We start from the raw sequence: 17,500 nt of genomic DNA, 5'->3' as shown, positions 1-17,500 counted from the left end.
GATCTGAAGCTCCTCAGAGGTCCTTACCCAGAACCATGAGGGCCTCAGGTATCCTTACCTAGAACCTTGAGGGCTAAATGGAGACCAGAAGCTCCTCGGGGGTCCTTACCTAGACCTTGAGGGCCAGGTGGAGACTAGAAGCTCCTTGATAGTCTTTACCTAGAACCTTGAGTGCCAGGAGGAGACCAGAAGCTCCTCAGGGGTCCTTACCTAGAACTTTGAGGGCCAAATGGAGACCAGAAGCTCCTCGGGGGTCCTTACCTAGAACCTTGAGGGCCAAATGGAGACCAGAAGCTCCTCGAGGGTCCTTACCTAGAACCTTGAGGGCCAAATGGAGACCAGAAGCTCCTCAGGGGTCCTTACCTAGAACCTTGAGGGCCAGGTGGGACTCGAAGTTGCCCTGGGGGAAGGTGATGAGGTGGCATTCGTAGGCGCCCTCGTCGGCCTGCACCGCGTTCTTCAGCAGGATGGAGCCGTTCACCAGGGACCCCTGCCCCTGCCGCAGCACCCGGCCGGCGTAGGCCTCCTGGATGTGGACCCCGTGCTGCGCATTCAGGACCGCCAGCTCCTTGCTCTTCCCGCCGTCCCCTCGCTTCAACCAGGTGACCTGCAGCACCGTCTCGCCCTGCGTGGCCTGGTAACCGCAGGGCAGGACCACGTCTTTGCCAAACACCGCCGTCACGCTACTCGGGGTCTCCAAAACTCGGGCCAGCAGACCTGGGGAGACGGGAGAAAGGAAGAGGGGCGTCAATGGGTTGGGGAGGGGGACATTCCCAAATTCAATCCCGTGAGAAAAGAAAAGATATGATTTTAGAAACCAGCAGTGCTGTTGTGACCCAGGTTCCTGGACCCGGACTCCTGGACTCGGATGATTCAGAAAGTGAGGGAGAAGACCTGGCAAGCCCTGCTTCTCTTGGGCCCTCTCCCTCCCTGGCACCCACTCAAAGGGAGGAGGAGGGGCCGGCAAGGCCTGATTCTCCCGAGCCTTCTTCTGATTTGGCAACGCCCCAAGAACAGTTTTGGAGTGATGCAAGACTGCGCAGACGTGACCGGCGCGCGCAGCAGAGGAAGCGTTGGGACAAAGCCAAGGAATGATGGTCATGCAGTGACATCTGCAGATACTATAAATAGGAGGCGGGACTTCCTGGTTTTTTGTCTTGGACAAAGCAATGAATTTGCGCGGGCAAACTGTATCAATGGAGGGAAGAATATATTCGTGAGTAATTCTGGCCTTATCTATAATTTCCTCGTTATTTCCAGAGACTTGGCAGGCCCGTGGGTAGACGTGGCCAAGACATGTATCTATGTAATTAAATTAGAAGAGAAGGCCTTTGACTGACTCTTTGTTGGGAGTATTGGGGGGAGGGAAACAGAACAAGTGCATTTCTCCTTGTGATTAAAACCTGAAGACTAAACCAGGGTTCTCCAACCTTGGCAACTTGAAGCCTGGCGGACTACAACTCCCAGAATCCCCCAGCCAGCTTTGCTGGCTGGGGAATTCTGGGAGTTGAAGTCCGCCAGGCTTCAAGTTGCCAAGGTTGGAGAACCCTGGACTAAACCATATGAAGAATGGCTGCAGGATTTGGGTCTGGCCAAATTAGGGGTGGCCTGACAGCAATATTCCAGTATTTGAGGGGCTGCCACAAAGAAGAGGGGGGGTTTGTCAAATTATTCTCCAAAGTACCAGGACAAGAAACAATGGAGAGAAACTAACCAAGGAGAGAAGCAACCTGGAATTAAGGTGAAACTTCCTAACAGAGAGGACCATTAACCAGTGGAACAGCTTGCCACCAGAAATCGTGGGCGCTCCATCGCTGGAGGTTTTTAAGAAGAGACTAGACAGTCACTTATCTAAAATGGTATAGGACTTATACCTACTGGGCCCACCGGTAACCTTTTTTGCCGTCACGTGCCAAAAATGGGGGGAGGGGGGTTGCGTACACTTGTGCCCACACCCATAATTCAATGCTCCCCCTGCCCCCCCTCACATGCGTGCCTGACCCCCCCTGCGCTCCCCTGCTTTTGGCACGTGATGGCAAAAAGGTTACTGGTGGGCCTGGTAGGCCTGTTTTTTGCCGTCCCCAGGCTCCAGAGCCTTTCTTGGAGCCTGGGAAGGGCGAAAACAGTCTCCCCCGCTGGAGGCCCTTCGGAGGCCAGAAACAGCTTGTTTCCCGACTTCCAGTGGGCTCGGAAGGCCGGAAAATCAGCTGGCCAGTGCACGCATGTGCACTGGAGCTCGCGTGCCCACAGATATGGCTCCGTGGGTTACCTGTGGCACATCTGCTATAGGTTCACTATCACAGGTACAGGTTCTCCTGCTTAAGCAGTGGGCTGGACTAGAAGACCTTCAAGGTCCTTTCTTGCTCTGCTCTGCTCTATTCTTTTACAGATTAACATTCTATTCTATTCTATTCTATTCTATTCTATTCTATTCTATTCTATTCTATTCTATTCTATTCTATTCTTTCCAGTCCAATCCATTATTCTATTCTATTCTATTCTATTCTATTCTATTCTATTCTATTCTATTCTATTCTATTCTATTCTATTCTATTCTTTCCAGTCCAATCCATTATTCTATTCTATTCTATTCTATTCTATTCTATTCTATTCTATTCTATTCTATTCTATTCTATTCTATTCTATTCTATTCTATTCTACTCTACTCTATTCTATTCTATTCTTTCCAGTCCAATCCATTATTCTATTCTATTCTATTCTTTCCAGTCCAATCCATTATTCTATTCTATTCTATTCTTTCCAGTCCATTCCACTATTCTATTCTATTCTATATCACGGTTCCAGAAAAACCTCTTCTGCATAAAGAAAACTCAGAAGCCATTGTCTTTAAGAGTTCTTTACTAGCATGAGGAAACTGGCACACGATGAGTGAAATTCCAAAACTGAATTTCCGGATTCTTTTCCCCAGTTATACAAACCCCAAGAGTCCCACCCCCCTGACCCCTTTGATGGTCACATGGTCCCACGTTCTCCCAGTTCGTTCGAATATCTTCTCGCCACTCTTCCTGCAGATGTGAACACCATCCGACCTTGACCGCTTGAAGAATGTTACCATACCCCTCAACCCCCATTGACTTTCCCTGTCCAAAGGTCGCAAGAGGGGATCACGTGACCCCCGGGACACTCCAACCGTCGTAAGTGTGAGTCAGTTGGTCAAATGTCTGAATTTGGGCCATGTCTTCATGGCATGGGGATGCTTGCAATGGTCATAAGTGTGAAAACCGGTCATAAGTCACTTTTCCAGTGCTTGCTGCAACTTTGGTCACTAAACGAGGACTGCCTGTTCCTTCTTAAGGAATCTACTTTGGGGATGGGTCATGCATTCCTTATCCCAGCAACGCTGGCTGGGTAATTCTGGGAGTTGAAGTCCGCAAGGCTTAAAGCGGCCAAGGTTGGATGCCGTTGATAGAGGGTCTCCCCCTTGCCCAGTGGGTTGGACTAGAAGACCTCTAAGGTACCTTCCGGCTCTGTTACTCTGTATTCTGAGAAATGGGGGGGGTGAGAGCTAGCCAGTTTCCTGGCCAGGGGCCGCATCTCAGACCTGGTATGTGGGTTCCTTGCTTGGGAATCTCCACTCCGTGCCAAAAACAACAATACCCAGAGAAGGAAGGAAGAAAGGGCTCTCGGTCACACACACACACACACACACACACACACACACACACACACCCTCGGCAGCGGGCCCCCATCCTGACTCAGGCTCCTCCTTCACACCTGGCCAATGGGCAGCTGGCCATCAGGTCCATGCCAGGAAACACAAGCCGGCTATTACAAAATCAACGGGGAAACAGTTACGGCCACCGAACCACTTCCTCATACCAGGGTTAAAACCTTCTTTTCTTCTTCTTTTCTTTTTTCCTCCTCCTCCTCCTCCTCTTCTTCCTTTTCCTCCCACTCCTTTCTTCCTCTTGGTCTTCCTTTTCTTCCTCCTCCTCCCCCTCTTTCTCCTTCCTCTTCCTTTTCTTCCTCCTTCACTTCTTCTTCCTCCTCCTCCCCCTCCTTTCTTCCTCCTCCTCTTCCTTTTCGTCCTCCCCTCCTTCCTTTTCCTCTTCCTTTTCTTCTCCCCCTTCTTCTTCCTCTTCTTCTCCTCTCCTTCCTCTTCCTTTCTTTTCTTCTTCCTTCTTCCTCCTCCTCTCCTCCTTCTCTCCTTCCTCCTCCTCCCTTTCTTCCTCCTCCTTCTTCTTCCTCTTCCTCCTCCTCTTCTCCTCCTTCTCTCTTTCCTCCTTCTCTTCCTCCTCTTCCTCTTCCTTTTCCTCCCTCCTTTCTTCCTCTTGGTCTTCCTTTCTTCCTCCTCCTCCCCTCTTTCTCCTTCCTCTTCCTTTCTTCCTCCTTCACTTCTTCTTCCTCCTCCTCCCCTCCTTTCTTCCTCCTCCTCTTCCTTTTCGTCCTCCCCTCCTTCCTTTTCCTCTTCCTTTCTTCTCCCCTTCTTCTTCCTTCTTCTCCTATCCTTCCTCTTCCTTTCTTTCTTCTTCCCTTCTTCCTCCTCCTCTCCTCCTTCTCTCCTTCCTCCTCCTCCCTTTCTTCCTCCTCCTTTCTTCTTCCTCTTCCTCCTCCTCTTCTCCTCCTTCTCCTCCTTCTCTTCCTCCTCTTCCTCTTCCTTTTCCTCCCCTTTTCTTCCTCCTCCTCTTCTTTTTCTTCTTCCTCTTCCTCCTCCTCCTCTTCTCCTCCTCCTCTCTTTCCTCCTTCTCTTCCTCCTCTTCCGCTTCCTTTTCCTCCCCCTCCTTCCTTTTCCTCTTCTTTTCTTCCCTTCTTCCTCCTCTCCTCCTTCTCTCCTTCCTCCTCCTCCCTTTCTTCCTCCTCCTCTTCTTCCTCTTCCTCCTCCTCCTCTTCTCCTCCTCCTCTCTTTCCTCCTTCTCTTCCTCCTCTTCCGCTTCCTTTTCCTCCCCCTCCTTTCTTCCCTCCTCCTCTTCCTTGTCTTCCTCCTTTTCTTCCTCTTATTCCTCCTCCTCCTCTTCTTTTTCCTCCTTCAAAGTTACTGTACTTATGGCCATTTCTCACATTTACGACCATTGCAGCATCCCCAGGGTCACGTGATCAAAATTCAGGCGTTTGGCAGCGGGTTCCTATTTACGACGGTTGCAGTGCCCCGGGGTCATGTGACCACCTCTCGCAACCTCCTGATTGGCAAAGTCAAATGGGAAGCCAGCTTCGCATCACAACTGTGAACTTACCACAGTGGTTCACTTAACAACTGTGTCAAGAAAGGTCATAAAATGGGGCGGAAATTCAAAACTTAACAACTTTCTTGCTTAGCAATAGAAATTTTGGGCTCAAAATGGTCATAAATTGAGGATTACCTGTATAGGCCTGGAAGGGACCTTGGAGGCCTTCTAGTCCAACCCCCTGCCCAAGACCATAGAACCATAGAATCACGGTGTTGTGTCTGCGCCCCCCGAGCCAGGCCTGCTGCCAGAAAGTGACTTGGACAGCGAGGGGGAAGGGCTGTCAGGACTTATCTCGGGAGCACCGGCTTGTCTGGCTCAGCTCCAGGAGCCAGAAACAGGCCAGGTGGAAGAGATAACGAGGCCTCCGTCCCCCAACTCTTCTCCCCCCAGGCCACGCCTGCAGACTCAGCTGACGGCAATCAGGCCTGGCTGGACCCTAGGTTTCGTAGGCAGGAGAGGAGGGAACAACAGAAGCAAGGGTGGGGCAGGCCTAGGAAGTGCTGAGTCATGGAGCCACACCCCACAGGATATAAAAGGCAGCCAGAGCTGCTGTGTCTCTTTGTATCAGGCAAATCCACTGATTAAGAGCTGAAGTTTGTTTCTAGGTTACTCACCAGCGTCATGGAAGATAACGGAGGCTCTTGGCAGACGCTGGCTATTCTGCTGCCAGAGCTGATAGTGCCGGCTAATTAAGCCATCCTTCGGACGGAGGCGAGGGAGGACAGAACACACAGGGCTGGAAGGGACCTTGGAGGTCTTCTAGTCCAGCCCCTTGCCCAAAACAGAAGTCCTTATACATTCGCGGACAGATGACTGTTCAATCATTTCTCGAAAACCTCCAGCGATCGTGATTCAGAAAGGAACAATGCCTGGCTTTCAGAAGTCTGAATGGATGAGTTACCCCTCCAAAACGATTTCTGAAAAACGATGCAGAATCTTTGACGCATACCTCAAATCTTTCTTTTAAGCTAATAAGGTTCCCGAAAAGAAAGTGTCTGACTCAGCCCCCCTCAGAAACCATTATGTGGGTAGCTGGTAAAATAATATTAATCCCCAGGACTCAGTAGTCCTTTAGCAGCTGGCTTAGGGGAATCTCGTCTTGGCTTCAACCTCTCCCCGCCACTCCCTGGTTATGAATTTAAATCGCGGTTTTGATGTTGTTGTTTTTAAAAAAAAGGACTCACGTTTAACATACTATTAACATAGTCCCAACACTGGACGAGCATTATTTATTTACTTATATGTGTATTTATCCCTGGACAAAAGAAAACCTCCGCAGCTAGCGATACAATAGAACGACAAATAAATAAACATTTCATGAGTAATGGCTCTCCAACCTCAAATCAGGATCGTATAATTTAAAAATAGTTACGGTAAATCAGGGTTAACCCCTGAAGTCCAACCCCATCAAGCTTTGAGCGCTCAGCTTCTTCTGAACATGGTAGAATAATAATAATAATAATAATAATAATAATAATAATAATAATAATAATAATAATAATAATAATAATAATAACAACAACAACAACAACAACAACAACAACAACAACAACAACAACGAGTTGGAAGGGACCTTGGAGGTCTTCTAGTCCAACCCCCTGCCCAGGCAGGAAACCCTACACCATTTCAGACAAATGGTTATCCAACATTTTCTTAAAAATTTCCGGTGTTGGAGCATTCACAACTTCTGCAGGCAAGTTGTTCCACTGATTAATTAATTAATAGTTGGAAGGGACCTCAGAGATCTTCTAGTCCAACCCCCTGCTCAAACAGGGACTCTCCAGAACAGGGGTCTCCAACCTTAGTAACTTTAAGGCTCGTGGACTACAACTCTCTGGGAATTGAAGTCCACAAGTCTTAAAGTTACTAAGGTTGGAGACCCCGGTTCCAAAACAGTGTTTCTCAGTTTAAGACGTGTGGACTTCAATGCCCAGAATTCCAGAGCCAGCAGGCTGGTTGGAGAATTCTGGGAGTTGAAGTCCACACGTCTTACGAGTTCAAAGCTCAGAAGCGCTAAAGTCCATACATCTTAAACAGGGGGGGATTCACATACTGTAGCAACCAGTTCTCCCAGCACCGGAAATGTGAGCGCGCGTCATCCACACATGCGTGTGGAGTCACAAAACATGGTAATTGACGCGTGTGTGCCGTCCACGCATGCATACGACATCAAACAGCACGGCAATTCGCTCCCACACGCCATCTACGCGTGCAACATCAAAAACACAACGATATAGGACGGGATTGCAACCAGGCGGGTGGCCTGGCCCTCCTGTAGGTCGCGGCTACCGGTTTGTCCGAACCGGTCTGAACTGCCTGAATACCACTTCTGATCTTTAAAGATGTTGCGTAGGAAATTATGGAAATTGAAGTCCACCCGTCTAAGTGTTGTCAAAATTGAGAATCCCTGAAGCCCACCCCTCTTAAAACGTGCTGAATGAGGAATTCTGGGAGTTGAAGTCCAGACAACTTACATTTTTCAAGATTGAAAAACACTGCCTCCAGAACTTAATTCACAATCAGAGTATGGTCTTCTATAGATCAGGGGTCTCCAACCTTGGTCCCTTTAAGACTTGTGGACTTCAACTCCCAGAGTCCCTCAGCCAGCAAAGCAGGAGTCTCCAACCTTGGTCCCTTTAAGACTTGTGGACTTCAACTCCCAGAGTCCCTCAGCCAGCAAAGCAGGGGTCTCCAACCTTGGTCCCTTTAAGACTTGTGGACAGCAAAGCTGGCTGAGGAACTCTGGGAGTTGAAGTCCACAAGTCTTAAAGGGACCAAGGTTGGAGACCCCTGATCTATAGATCATGATTTCTTTAAACCAGGAAACCCCAGGACAGAACTTCACATTTTTCAGTAAAACAAGAATGGAGTTTACATGTAGCCTTATTATATGCCACACATGTGGGATGCGGCTTGTTTAGTTTGCCATGTTGGGTAAATTCCACCACCATTAACAATAATTTGTTCAACTACGGCAGGGGTTCCCAAACTTGGCAGCTTTAAGACTTGTGGACTTCAACTCCCAGAATTCTCCAGCCAGTTATGCTGGCTGGAGAATTCCAGGAGTTGAAATCCACAAGTCTTAAAGCTGCCAAGTTTGAATACCTCTGAACTACGGTAATCATCATTAAAAAGCAGTACAATTCTAGCCACTTTTTACCTTTCCTGACGCCATAGAGAAGAGTTTCCATCTAAAATCCCTGGAAATGCTCCTCAGTTAGAAGTGCAAGTTTTAGATTAGATTAACAGAGTTGGAAGGGACCTTGTAGATCATCTAGTCCAACCCCCACCCCCCCAAGCAGGAGACCCTACAACACCGTTTCTGACAGGTGTCTCTTCTTGAAAGCTTCCAGGGATGAAGCTCCCACAATTTCTGAATAACAGAATAATAATAGACTAACAGTGTTGGAAGGGACCTTGTAGGTCATCTAGTCCAGCCCCCTTTCCGAGCAGGAGACCCTACACCATTTCTGACAGAGGGCAGCCCAGTCTCTTCTTGAAAGCCTCCAGTGATGAAGCTCCCACAACTTCCGAAGGCAACTTCTGTTCCACTGGTTGATGGTTCTCACTCTCAGAAAATTCCTCTTTATTTCTAGGTTGTCCTTGATCAATTTCCATCCATTTTTCCATCCATTATAAAAGAAGGTGTTGTTTTAATTCTGAATTTCAAAAATATTACATTTTCTTATGAACCGAAGTAAATGATTTTAGAGACTTCTCCGCTCATAAAACCAAGCTAAAGATGTTTCAAGCAGCTTCTTAAGTCCTGACTTGTTTGTTTTTTTTAATTATTATTTTTGGTCCTACAAAAGTGATTTAAAAATGGTTGTGAAAACAGATCTGGGTTCTCCTTGGAAATTGTACTTCTTCAGGGAAGAAACAGAGGAAAGGATTCCCAAATATGTATTTTAACACAAAGGCCAAATTTATGATCCTTGGACATTTTCACAAATCATGTTTAAGGTTGATACCCACACGTCCCTTAACTGACAATTTCCCACAGAAATTGGAGGAAATTGTGAATATTAGTGAAACTTGCATTAACAGAGGGATACAATCAAGATCAAGGGAGGTACTAATACCACTCTATAAAGCCCTAGTAAGACCACACCTAGAATCCTGCATCCAGTTTTGGTCACCACACTATAAAAAAAGATGTTGAGACTCTAGAAACAGTGCAGAGAAGAGCAACCAGGATGATGAGGGGACTGGAGGCTAAAACATACGATGAACGGTTGCAGGAACCGGGCCTGGCTAGTCTAGTGAAGAGAAGGACCAGGGGGGACAGGAGAGCATCTTCCAATATTTGAGGGGCTGCCCCAGAGAGGAGGAAGGGGGTCAAGCTATTCTCCAAAGCCCCCGAAGGCCAAACAAGGCACAATGGATGGAAACTGACCAAGGAGAGATTCAACCTGGAAATAAGGAGGAATTTTCTGACAGTGAGAACAATCAACCAGTGGAACAGAAGTTGCCTTCAGAAGTTGTGGGAGCTTCATCCCTGGAAGCTTTCAAGAAGAGACTGGACTGCCATTTGGCGTAAGTTCTCCTGCTTGGGTGGGGGGTTGGACTAGATGTCCTACAAGGTCCCTTCCAAGTCTGTTATTCTGTTATTATTCTATTATTCAGAAATTGTTGGAGCTTCATCCCTGGAAGCTTTCAAGAAGAGACGGGACTGCCATCTGTCAGAAATGGTGCCGGGTCTCCTGCTTGGAAGAGGGGTTGGACTAGATGACCTCCAAGGTCTCTTCCAACTCTGATAATCTAATCTAAAATATATAACAAGGGACGGAAAGCACGCACCAACCTGAATCCAGGTTTCTTAACAAAAATAATAATAATGATGATGCAGAACAGAGAGACAGAAAAAATTCCAGGTTACAGATCTCCAGCTGACTTCTCGCTCTTTAAGATTATATTTGACAAAAAAATCCAACAACAATGAATCGTGTTTTGTTTTTTTAAAGTTTGTTATTTTGGAGAAAAAAGTCCGAAACTCCCCTTAGCAAGTCGGACCAGTTTTAAAGCTGCCTTACCTACCCAGCCATTTCAGGGAGGAGACCTGGGATCTGACATGCAAAACATGTGCTCCAACATGAGAAACCAAGTTAACGGTGTTTCCAGGCACGCTTGGCTTAGTGCTGGGGTCTCCAACCTTGGTCCCTTTAAGACTTGTGGACTTCAACTCCCAGAGTCCCTCAGTCAGCAAAGCTGGCTGAGGAACTCTGGGAGTTGAAGTCCACAAGTCTTAAAGGGACCAAGGTTGGAGACCCCTGGCTTAGTGTATAACACAGCAGGTACGGCCGCAGAGGCTCCCGTTGACCTCAAATCACAAGCCATGATGAATAAACCATCATCATTTGGTGTGAACCGGAATCCGCCTGGCCCACGGGACAAAAAAACAACCATCAGATCACGGTTTCCCACAATGCCTTGTGTCTCACGGAACACACACGGAAGACCAATCAGAATTGTCTTCAGGAGTATCTCTGGGTGTGGTCAAGAAAACCACGAATGGCGGTATGGTCGAAGCTCCACCCATTTATGCAAATGTATGAAAAGGGGCAGGGCTTCCCCCTGTGTGGTTCTGGGGGCCATTTTGACTTTTTTGACCTTTGTGGTTGGGACAAAAAAATTGGTCTTATGTGGCTTTCCTAGAGGAAGGGACAACTTTAATTTTTAAATGAGTCTCTTTAAGTTAGATTTCTAATTTGTATTTTTCTTTAGTTTTCTTTCTTTTTTGATCCGTTTTCTTTTCCTTTTATTTTTTAATAGTAAATTTGTTAAAAAAATATGCTAATGTTTTCTTTTAACAGTAGTCTTATTGACGATTATATTTACCTTCTGAAAGGTCTATTTTTAAGTAATGCATTTAAATGCCATTTCTCTCCATGTGGAAATCTGAATATATACGTGTATATATTCCTCGACTTACAATAGTTCGCTTAGTGACCGTTGGAAGTGACGACGGCGCTGAAAAAAAAAAAGTGACTTACGATCATTTTTCACACCTATGACCGTTGCAGCATCCCAAAGGCCACGTGATTTACATTCAGATGCTTGGCAGCTGACTCACATTTATGACGGTCGCGGCATCCCTTTTGCGACCTTCAGATGAGCAAAGTCAATGGGGAAGCTACCTCCACTTAACAACCGTGTGACTCACTTATCAACTTAGCAGTGATTTGCTTAACAACCATGGCGAGAAAGTTCGTAAAGTGAGGCAAAACTCACTTAGCAACAGAAATGTTGACTCCATTGTAATAATAATAATAATAATAATAATAATATCAGAGTTGGAAGGGACCTTGGAGGCCTTCTAGTCCAACCCCCTGCCCAGGCAGGAAACCCTACACCATCTCAGTCAGATGGTTATCCAACATTTTCTTAAAAATTTCCAGTGTTGGAGCATTTACAACTTCTGCATGCAAGTTGTTCCATTGATTAATTGTTCTGACTGTCAGGAAATTCCTCCTTAGTTCTAAGTTGCTTCTCTCTCGATTAGTTTCCACCCATTGCTTCTTGTTCTACCCTCAGGTGCTTTGGAGAAGAGCTTGACTCCCTCTTCTTTGTGGCAACCCCTGAGATATTGGAACACTACTATCATGTCTCCCTTAGTCCTTCTTTTCATTAAACTAGACATACCCAGTTCCTGCAACCGTTCTTCATCTGTTTTAGCCTCCAGTCCCCTAATCATCTTTGTTGCTCTTCTCTGCACTCTTTCTAGAGTCTCAGCATCTTTTTTACATCGTGGCAACCAAAACTGGATGCAATATTCCAAGTGTGGCCTTACCAAGGCATTATAAAGTGGTATTAACACTTCACGTGATCTTGATTCTATCCCTCTGTTTATGCAGCCCAGAATTGTTGTGGTCATAAGTCGAGGATAGTTTATACTGGGAAAACCAGACCTCGGATGGCACTAAAGACCCAATGACAACAACTCACAACTGGTCGAAGTGCTCAGCCTCCTAATCAATAGTCTGTCTGCTGCTGGTGTTTTGGTCCCCCCCCCCCAAAAAAGCAAATATATCGAAATATAAATCTTAGGAAATGCAGACCTCAGATTTGTTAGTCGAGCGATTGGGTGGGGTGGGGGGGGGTGGGGCAAAATGAACAACCTGCATGGAAAGAAGCCAATTAAATCTCACCGATTCAGCAGCCCTTCCACTTCCCCCAAAAAACGCATTAATGAAACCAAAATATTTACGCGAGTGACACAATCCCATTCAAAGAGACACCTCGAAACCCTGGAATTAGGTCAAGCCGTGCCCATTTTGGCGCAGATTATTCCAAGGCGCAGATTCCCTCGAAAATGGCACCCCGACAATAAACGCCGTGTGCAAATGACTTCAGGGGAGCCCTGAAAACAAACACCCAGCTATCTCTTTCCAATTAAGACGCCTGTTTATTAGCCAGAGGCTTTGGCCCCAGGATGAAAGAGCCAGGTTCATCCGCAGGGAATCCTGGGCTTGCAGGCGCCAGGTTTTTTGGCAAGTGTTCTAAGTGCAACGTCACAGCCTTTAAAATTCTAAGAAGGTGGTCAAAAATTCTGTTTTCCCCTGTTGGAAACTCAAGGAAGCCCTATCTAGCACAATACAGTTCGTTGGTGTTGTGACCCAGGCCCAAGTAGTTATCACCAGACACAATCAGCTTAGTCCAAATTAATTCCAAAACAAAGTCCTTCGGCCTTATCACAAATCTTTGTCTTCTTTGGCACCTTGCCAAAGGCTTTTCTTGGCAAAGCCTCACGAAGTTCAGAAATAAGAGACTCCGACTAGAAACAAATGTAGCAACATTGCTTTCCTACAAAGAGCCCAAGAGCCGTTGCTGCTCTTTTAAGCCTTACGGGAGGGGCCAATCACCTCCTGGCCTTACTCCTGAGTCGTCCTTTTTGCTTCAGCTGCTCTTGCCTTCTGGCAGCATTTCGCATGCTGGCACTAGGAACGGGCTCCTCCTGTTCCTCTGCCTCTGTCTGCCTCTGGAGGCTCCGGAATCCATGCATTGCTCCCAAATGGCCCAGGCCCCATCTCTGCCTCCGACTCAGAGCCCTCGTCCAGGCTTTCCCCTGACTCCAGGACTGATCCATTGTCCCCCTAAGCCTCCTCACTGTACGACTCTGCTACCAGCTCCGCAGGCTGCTGGTGGGCCAAAATAATTGGGGAGAAAAATCAGGTTCTGCACGTAGGCAGGAAAAACCAAATGCACAGGTATAGTTTAGGTCAGTGATGACGAACCTTTTCAACAATGAATGCCCAAACCAAAACATGCACATGTGCATGTGCTGGATCCCCGGAAACATAAGCACCAGTTGGTTTTCTGGTTTCCAGCATGTGTATGTGCACCAGTCAGCTCCTCTTCACTCGCACCGGAGCCCTGGAAACTCAAAGACCAGCTGTCCGGTGCACATATGTGTGCTGGCCACCTTGTCTTCTGGTTTCCGGCGCGTGCATGCATGCCGCCCAGCTGGTCGTCACGCGTGCCGGAGCACCAGAAACCCAAAGTCCAGGTGGCCAGCGTACGCATGTGCAGTAGCCAGCTGGTTTTCGGGTTTCCAGGACTCTGGCACATGCGATGACCAGGTGGCCAGCACGCATGCGCACACCAGAAACCATAACAACAACTGGCAACGGTGCGCAGGCCCACAGAGAGCGCCCTGCGTGTCACCTCTGGCACTCGTGCCATGGGTTCACCATCACGGGTTTAGTTGGCTCAGCAGGAGGAAGTGCAAGAGGGACAGATATTAACAGAGTTGGAAGGGACTTTGTAGGTCATTTACTCCAAACCCCCGCCCAAGCAGGAGTCCCTACACCCATGATGGCGAACCTATGGCACATGTACCAGAGGTGGCATGCAGAATCCTCTCTGATGGCACACGAGCCGTCACTCCACTGTGCTAAACTGCCAGAAGGCAAGAACAGTTAAGACAAAAGGGGCGACTCGGGAGTAAGGCTTGGAGATGCTTGGCCCTACCCTTAAGACATAAAGGAGGAGCAAAGGCATGTGAACCTTTGCAGGAAGCAACTTTGGTCGGTTTAAATTCTGAAGCTCCGTTTTGACTCTGTGCTCCGTGTGGCCTTGCAAAGCCAATTGCCAATTAGGTCTTTGGCAGCGTGTCAAGGGAGAGAAAGGCGGGTGCTTATCAGCCTTATCCCGAAGGACTGCGGCAGACTTCCGTCGGACTCTTTACAAACTATTTGCGAGTCAACCCGGGCTGTGAAGGAACAGAATTCACAGCCGTTGAAATAAAAAGAGGGTTTTTGGGACTAAGCGTGTGCTTTTTACTGTCTCAGGAAGCCTAGGTCAGAACAGGTGGCCCGAATGCTCTGCCGGCGAAAACGGGCTCCCGAGCTCCGTTTTCAGCTGCAGCGTCCTCTTGCAGCCCTCTGCCGGCAAAAATGGAGCTTTGGAAGGCCACGCGCAGCCCCTGTGGGCTCCGTTTGCGGCTGCGATGGCCTCCTGCAGCCCTCTGCCAATGAAAATGAAGCTCAGCCCTAGCTCCGTTTTTGCTGGCAGAGGCACCGCAGGCCAGATCTAAGTACCCTGCGGGCCTTGAGTTTGACACCCCTGGTCTAATGTAATGAAGAAAAGGACTAGGGGCGGCATAACAGAATAACAGAGTTGGAAGGGACCTTGAAGGTCATTTAGTCCAACCCCCTGCTCAAGCAGGAGACTCTACATCATGTCAGTCTAGTGGCTGTCCATTCTCTTCTTAAAAACCTCCAGTGATTAAAAACCCACAATGTCTGGTGGCAAGCCGTTCCACCGGTTCATTTTTGTTTGTTTGTTTGTTTGTTTTTGTTTTTGAATTTATATCCCGCCCTTCTCCAAAGACTCAGGGCGGCTTACATTGTGTTAAGCAATAGTCTTCATCCATTTGTATATTATATACAAAGTCAACTTTTATTGCCCCCAACAATCTGGGTCCTCATTTTACCTACCTTATAAAGGATGGAAGGCTGAGTCAACCTTGGGCCTGGTGGGACTTGAACCTGCAGTAATTGCAAGCAGCTGTGTTAATAACAGACAGACTTAGTCTGCTGAGCCACCAGAGGCCCAGTTCTCGCGGTCAAAAAATGTATCCTTCCGAATGAAGCCAGATATACACATTTCAGGTTAATTTTGCCAGATCCAATCTGAGTCGGTCACTGGGACCAGAGGTTTGCTCTTCCGAGCTCTTGGATTGGGTGAACGTCTCAATTTTGCATTGCGCAACATCCTGAGATTGAGAAGTCCGCTGGGGACCGGCTCCAGCAAAAGTCCAAAAGCTTGGAAGAACAAAACCTCTGGTCCCACTGACCGACTCAGATTGGATGCTGCAATTCCTCCTTAATTCTAAATTGGTTCTTTCCTTGTTAATCTTCCACCCAGGGCCTCTGGTGGCTCAACAGGCTAATGCAGTCTGTTATTAACACAGCTGCTTGCAATTACTGCAGGTTCAAGTCCCACCAGGCCCAAGGTTGACTCAGCCTTCCATCCTTTATAAGGTTGGTAAAATGAGGACCCAGATTGTTGGGGGGGCAATAAGTTGACTTTGTATATAATATACAAATGGATGAAGACTATTGCTTAACACAGTGTAAGCCGCCCTGAGTCTTCGGAGAAGGGCGGGATATAAATTCAAATAAAAACAATAACCCATTGCTTGTTTTCCTGCCTTCATGGCCTTTGGAGAATAGAATCAGAATACAGCTGGAAGGGACCTTGGAGATCTTCTAGTCCAGCCCCCCTCAATCAAGCAGGAAGCCCTATACCATTTCAGACAAGTGACTGTCCAGTCTCTTCTTAAAAACCTCTAGTGCTGTAGCATTCACATCTTCTGGAGTCAGGTTGTTCCACTGGCTAATTGTTCTCACAGTTAGGAAGTTTCTCCTTAATTCCAGGTTGCTTCTCTCCTTGATTATTTTCCATTGTTTCTTCTCCTGCCTTCTGGTGCTTTGGAAAATAAATCAACCCCCTCCTCTTTGGGGCAGCCCCTCAAATACTGGAATACTGCTATCATGTCACCAGAGGTGGTATTCAGCCAATTTGCACCAGTTCGTAGCGGAGATCGCAGGTGGCTCTATGCCAGTGATGGCGAACCTATAGCACGTATGCCCAAAGTGACACACGAAGCCATATCACGCAGCACGCACGGCCTTGCCTGTTTGTCTTCCGAGTTTCTGGCACGCGACAATCAGCTGTCCTTCACATGCACGGCAGTGCCAAAAACTGGTCAGCGCATACGTGCCAGCTAGCTGATCGTTGGGCGCGCATGCGCGCCAGAACCCAGAAGTTCAGCGCAGCTATGATGAGCGCACGTGTGTGTGTGTACAACATTTCCATGCAACTTTTTTGGCACTCGTGCCAAAAAAGGTTCGCCGTCACTGCTCTATGCTGTCCTTGTTGTGGTCCGCCAGCAGCCTGCAAAGCTGGCAACGGAATCGGACAGCGATGAGGCTGAGGTGAGGCCAGGGCCATCGGGAAGGGAGGTGCGGACTCCAGATTCTCCGGAGACTGATAGTAGTGAGGCAGAGGAACAGGAGGAGCCTGTTCCTTGTCGTGTCCCACTCCTCCGCTGATGGCCGGGTCAGGGAAATCCGAATCAGGCGTGCCTCTGCAGCTCTGCCAAAGTCCTAGCAAAGTCCTCAAGGCAGGCAGGAGACCAGGAAGTGACTTCAGCAATCCAAGTTAGACTTTGCCTGACTCAGAGAATGCCAGAAAGCAGATCCTTTATATAGGCCATGGGGTGTGGCTCCATGACTCAGCACTTATCCCGGCCTGCCCCTCCCTTCCTTCTGTTGACGCTGCTTATCAATTCTCCTGAAGCAAGGGTCACTCCAGTCTGCAGCTGTTGGTAATTGACCTTCCTCAGGCTCACATGCTGTGGGGGAGGGGGAGGGGTCTAGTTGCTCCGTTTGTCTGGGCATGGAGCCAGAGCTGGGGGCTGGAGGTACTTCTTCCTCCTCAGCCTGTCTGGGCATGGAGCCAGGGCTGGGGCCGGGAGGCATACTAGGACATTCCTCAGCGTTCGGAAGCAGATAAGAAGGCCCCGGCTGCGGTGAAAGCGGGCGAGACACAACAGTTCCTAATGCACACATTGTCAGCTTTGGAAGCCATACTAGGCCAAAGGCTTCCACGCGCTGCCACTTTCTCCTATGTGGGAAAGTAGGGGAGGGGGTGGGGATTATTAGACATAACATTTTTCCTGCCGGTCAAGGTCAGGCTGGGTTCGCATCTGGAGAAGGAGTGGCCGGAGTGATGTGTCGAGATGGGACGATTGAAGATTGGAGCATGTGATCGGCAGAGGGGTCAGGAGGGTGTGGATTTTGGAGTTT

At 48.1% G+C, this 17,500-nt stretch overlaps 1 protein-coding gene across 2 annotated transcripts in view; it reads right to left on the bottom strand.

Annotated features, from left to right (window-relative positions):
• NECTIN4 (nectin cell adhesion molecule 4) overlaps positions 1-17,500 on the bottom strand; it is a 148,603-nt gene that overhangs the window by 31,497 nt on the left and 99,606 nt on the right. For both annotated transcript variants that reach the window (XM_058160036.1, XM_058160035.1), the window contains exon 2: positions 364-717. In XM_058160036.1, the coding sequence (XP_058016019.1) occupies positions 364-717 (354 nt within the window). The remainder of the gene's footprint in view (positions 1-363; positions 718-17,500) is intronic.

This window comes from Ahaetulla prasina, chromosome 17 (genome assembly GCF_028640845.1).
Source record: "Ahaetulla prasina isolate Xishuangbanna chromosome 17, ASM2864084v1, whole genome shotgun sequence".
Taxonomy (NCBI): domain Eukaryota; kingdom Metazoa; phylum Chordata; class Lepidosauria; order Squamata; family Colubridae; genus Ahaetulla; species Ahaetulla prasina.
This window is presented reverse-complemented; position numbering and strand designations above follow the sequence as displayed.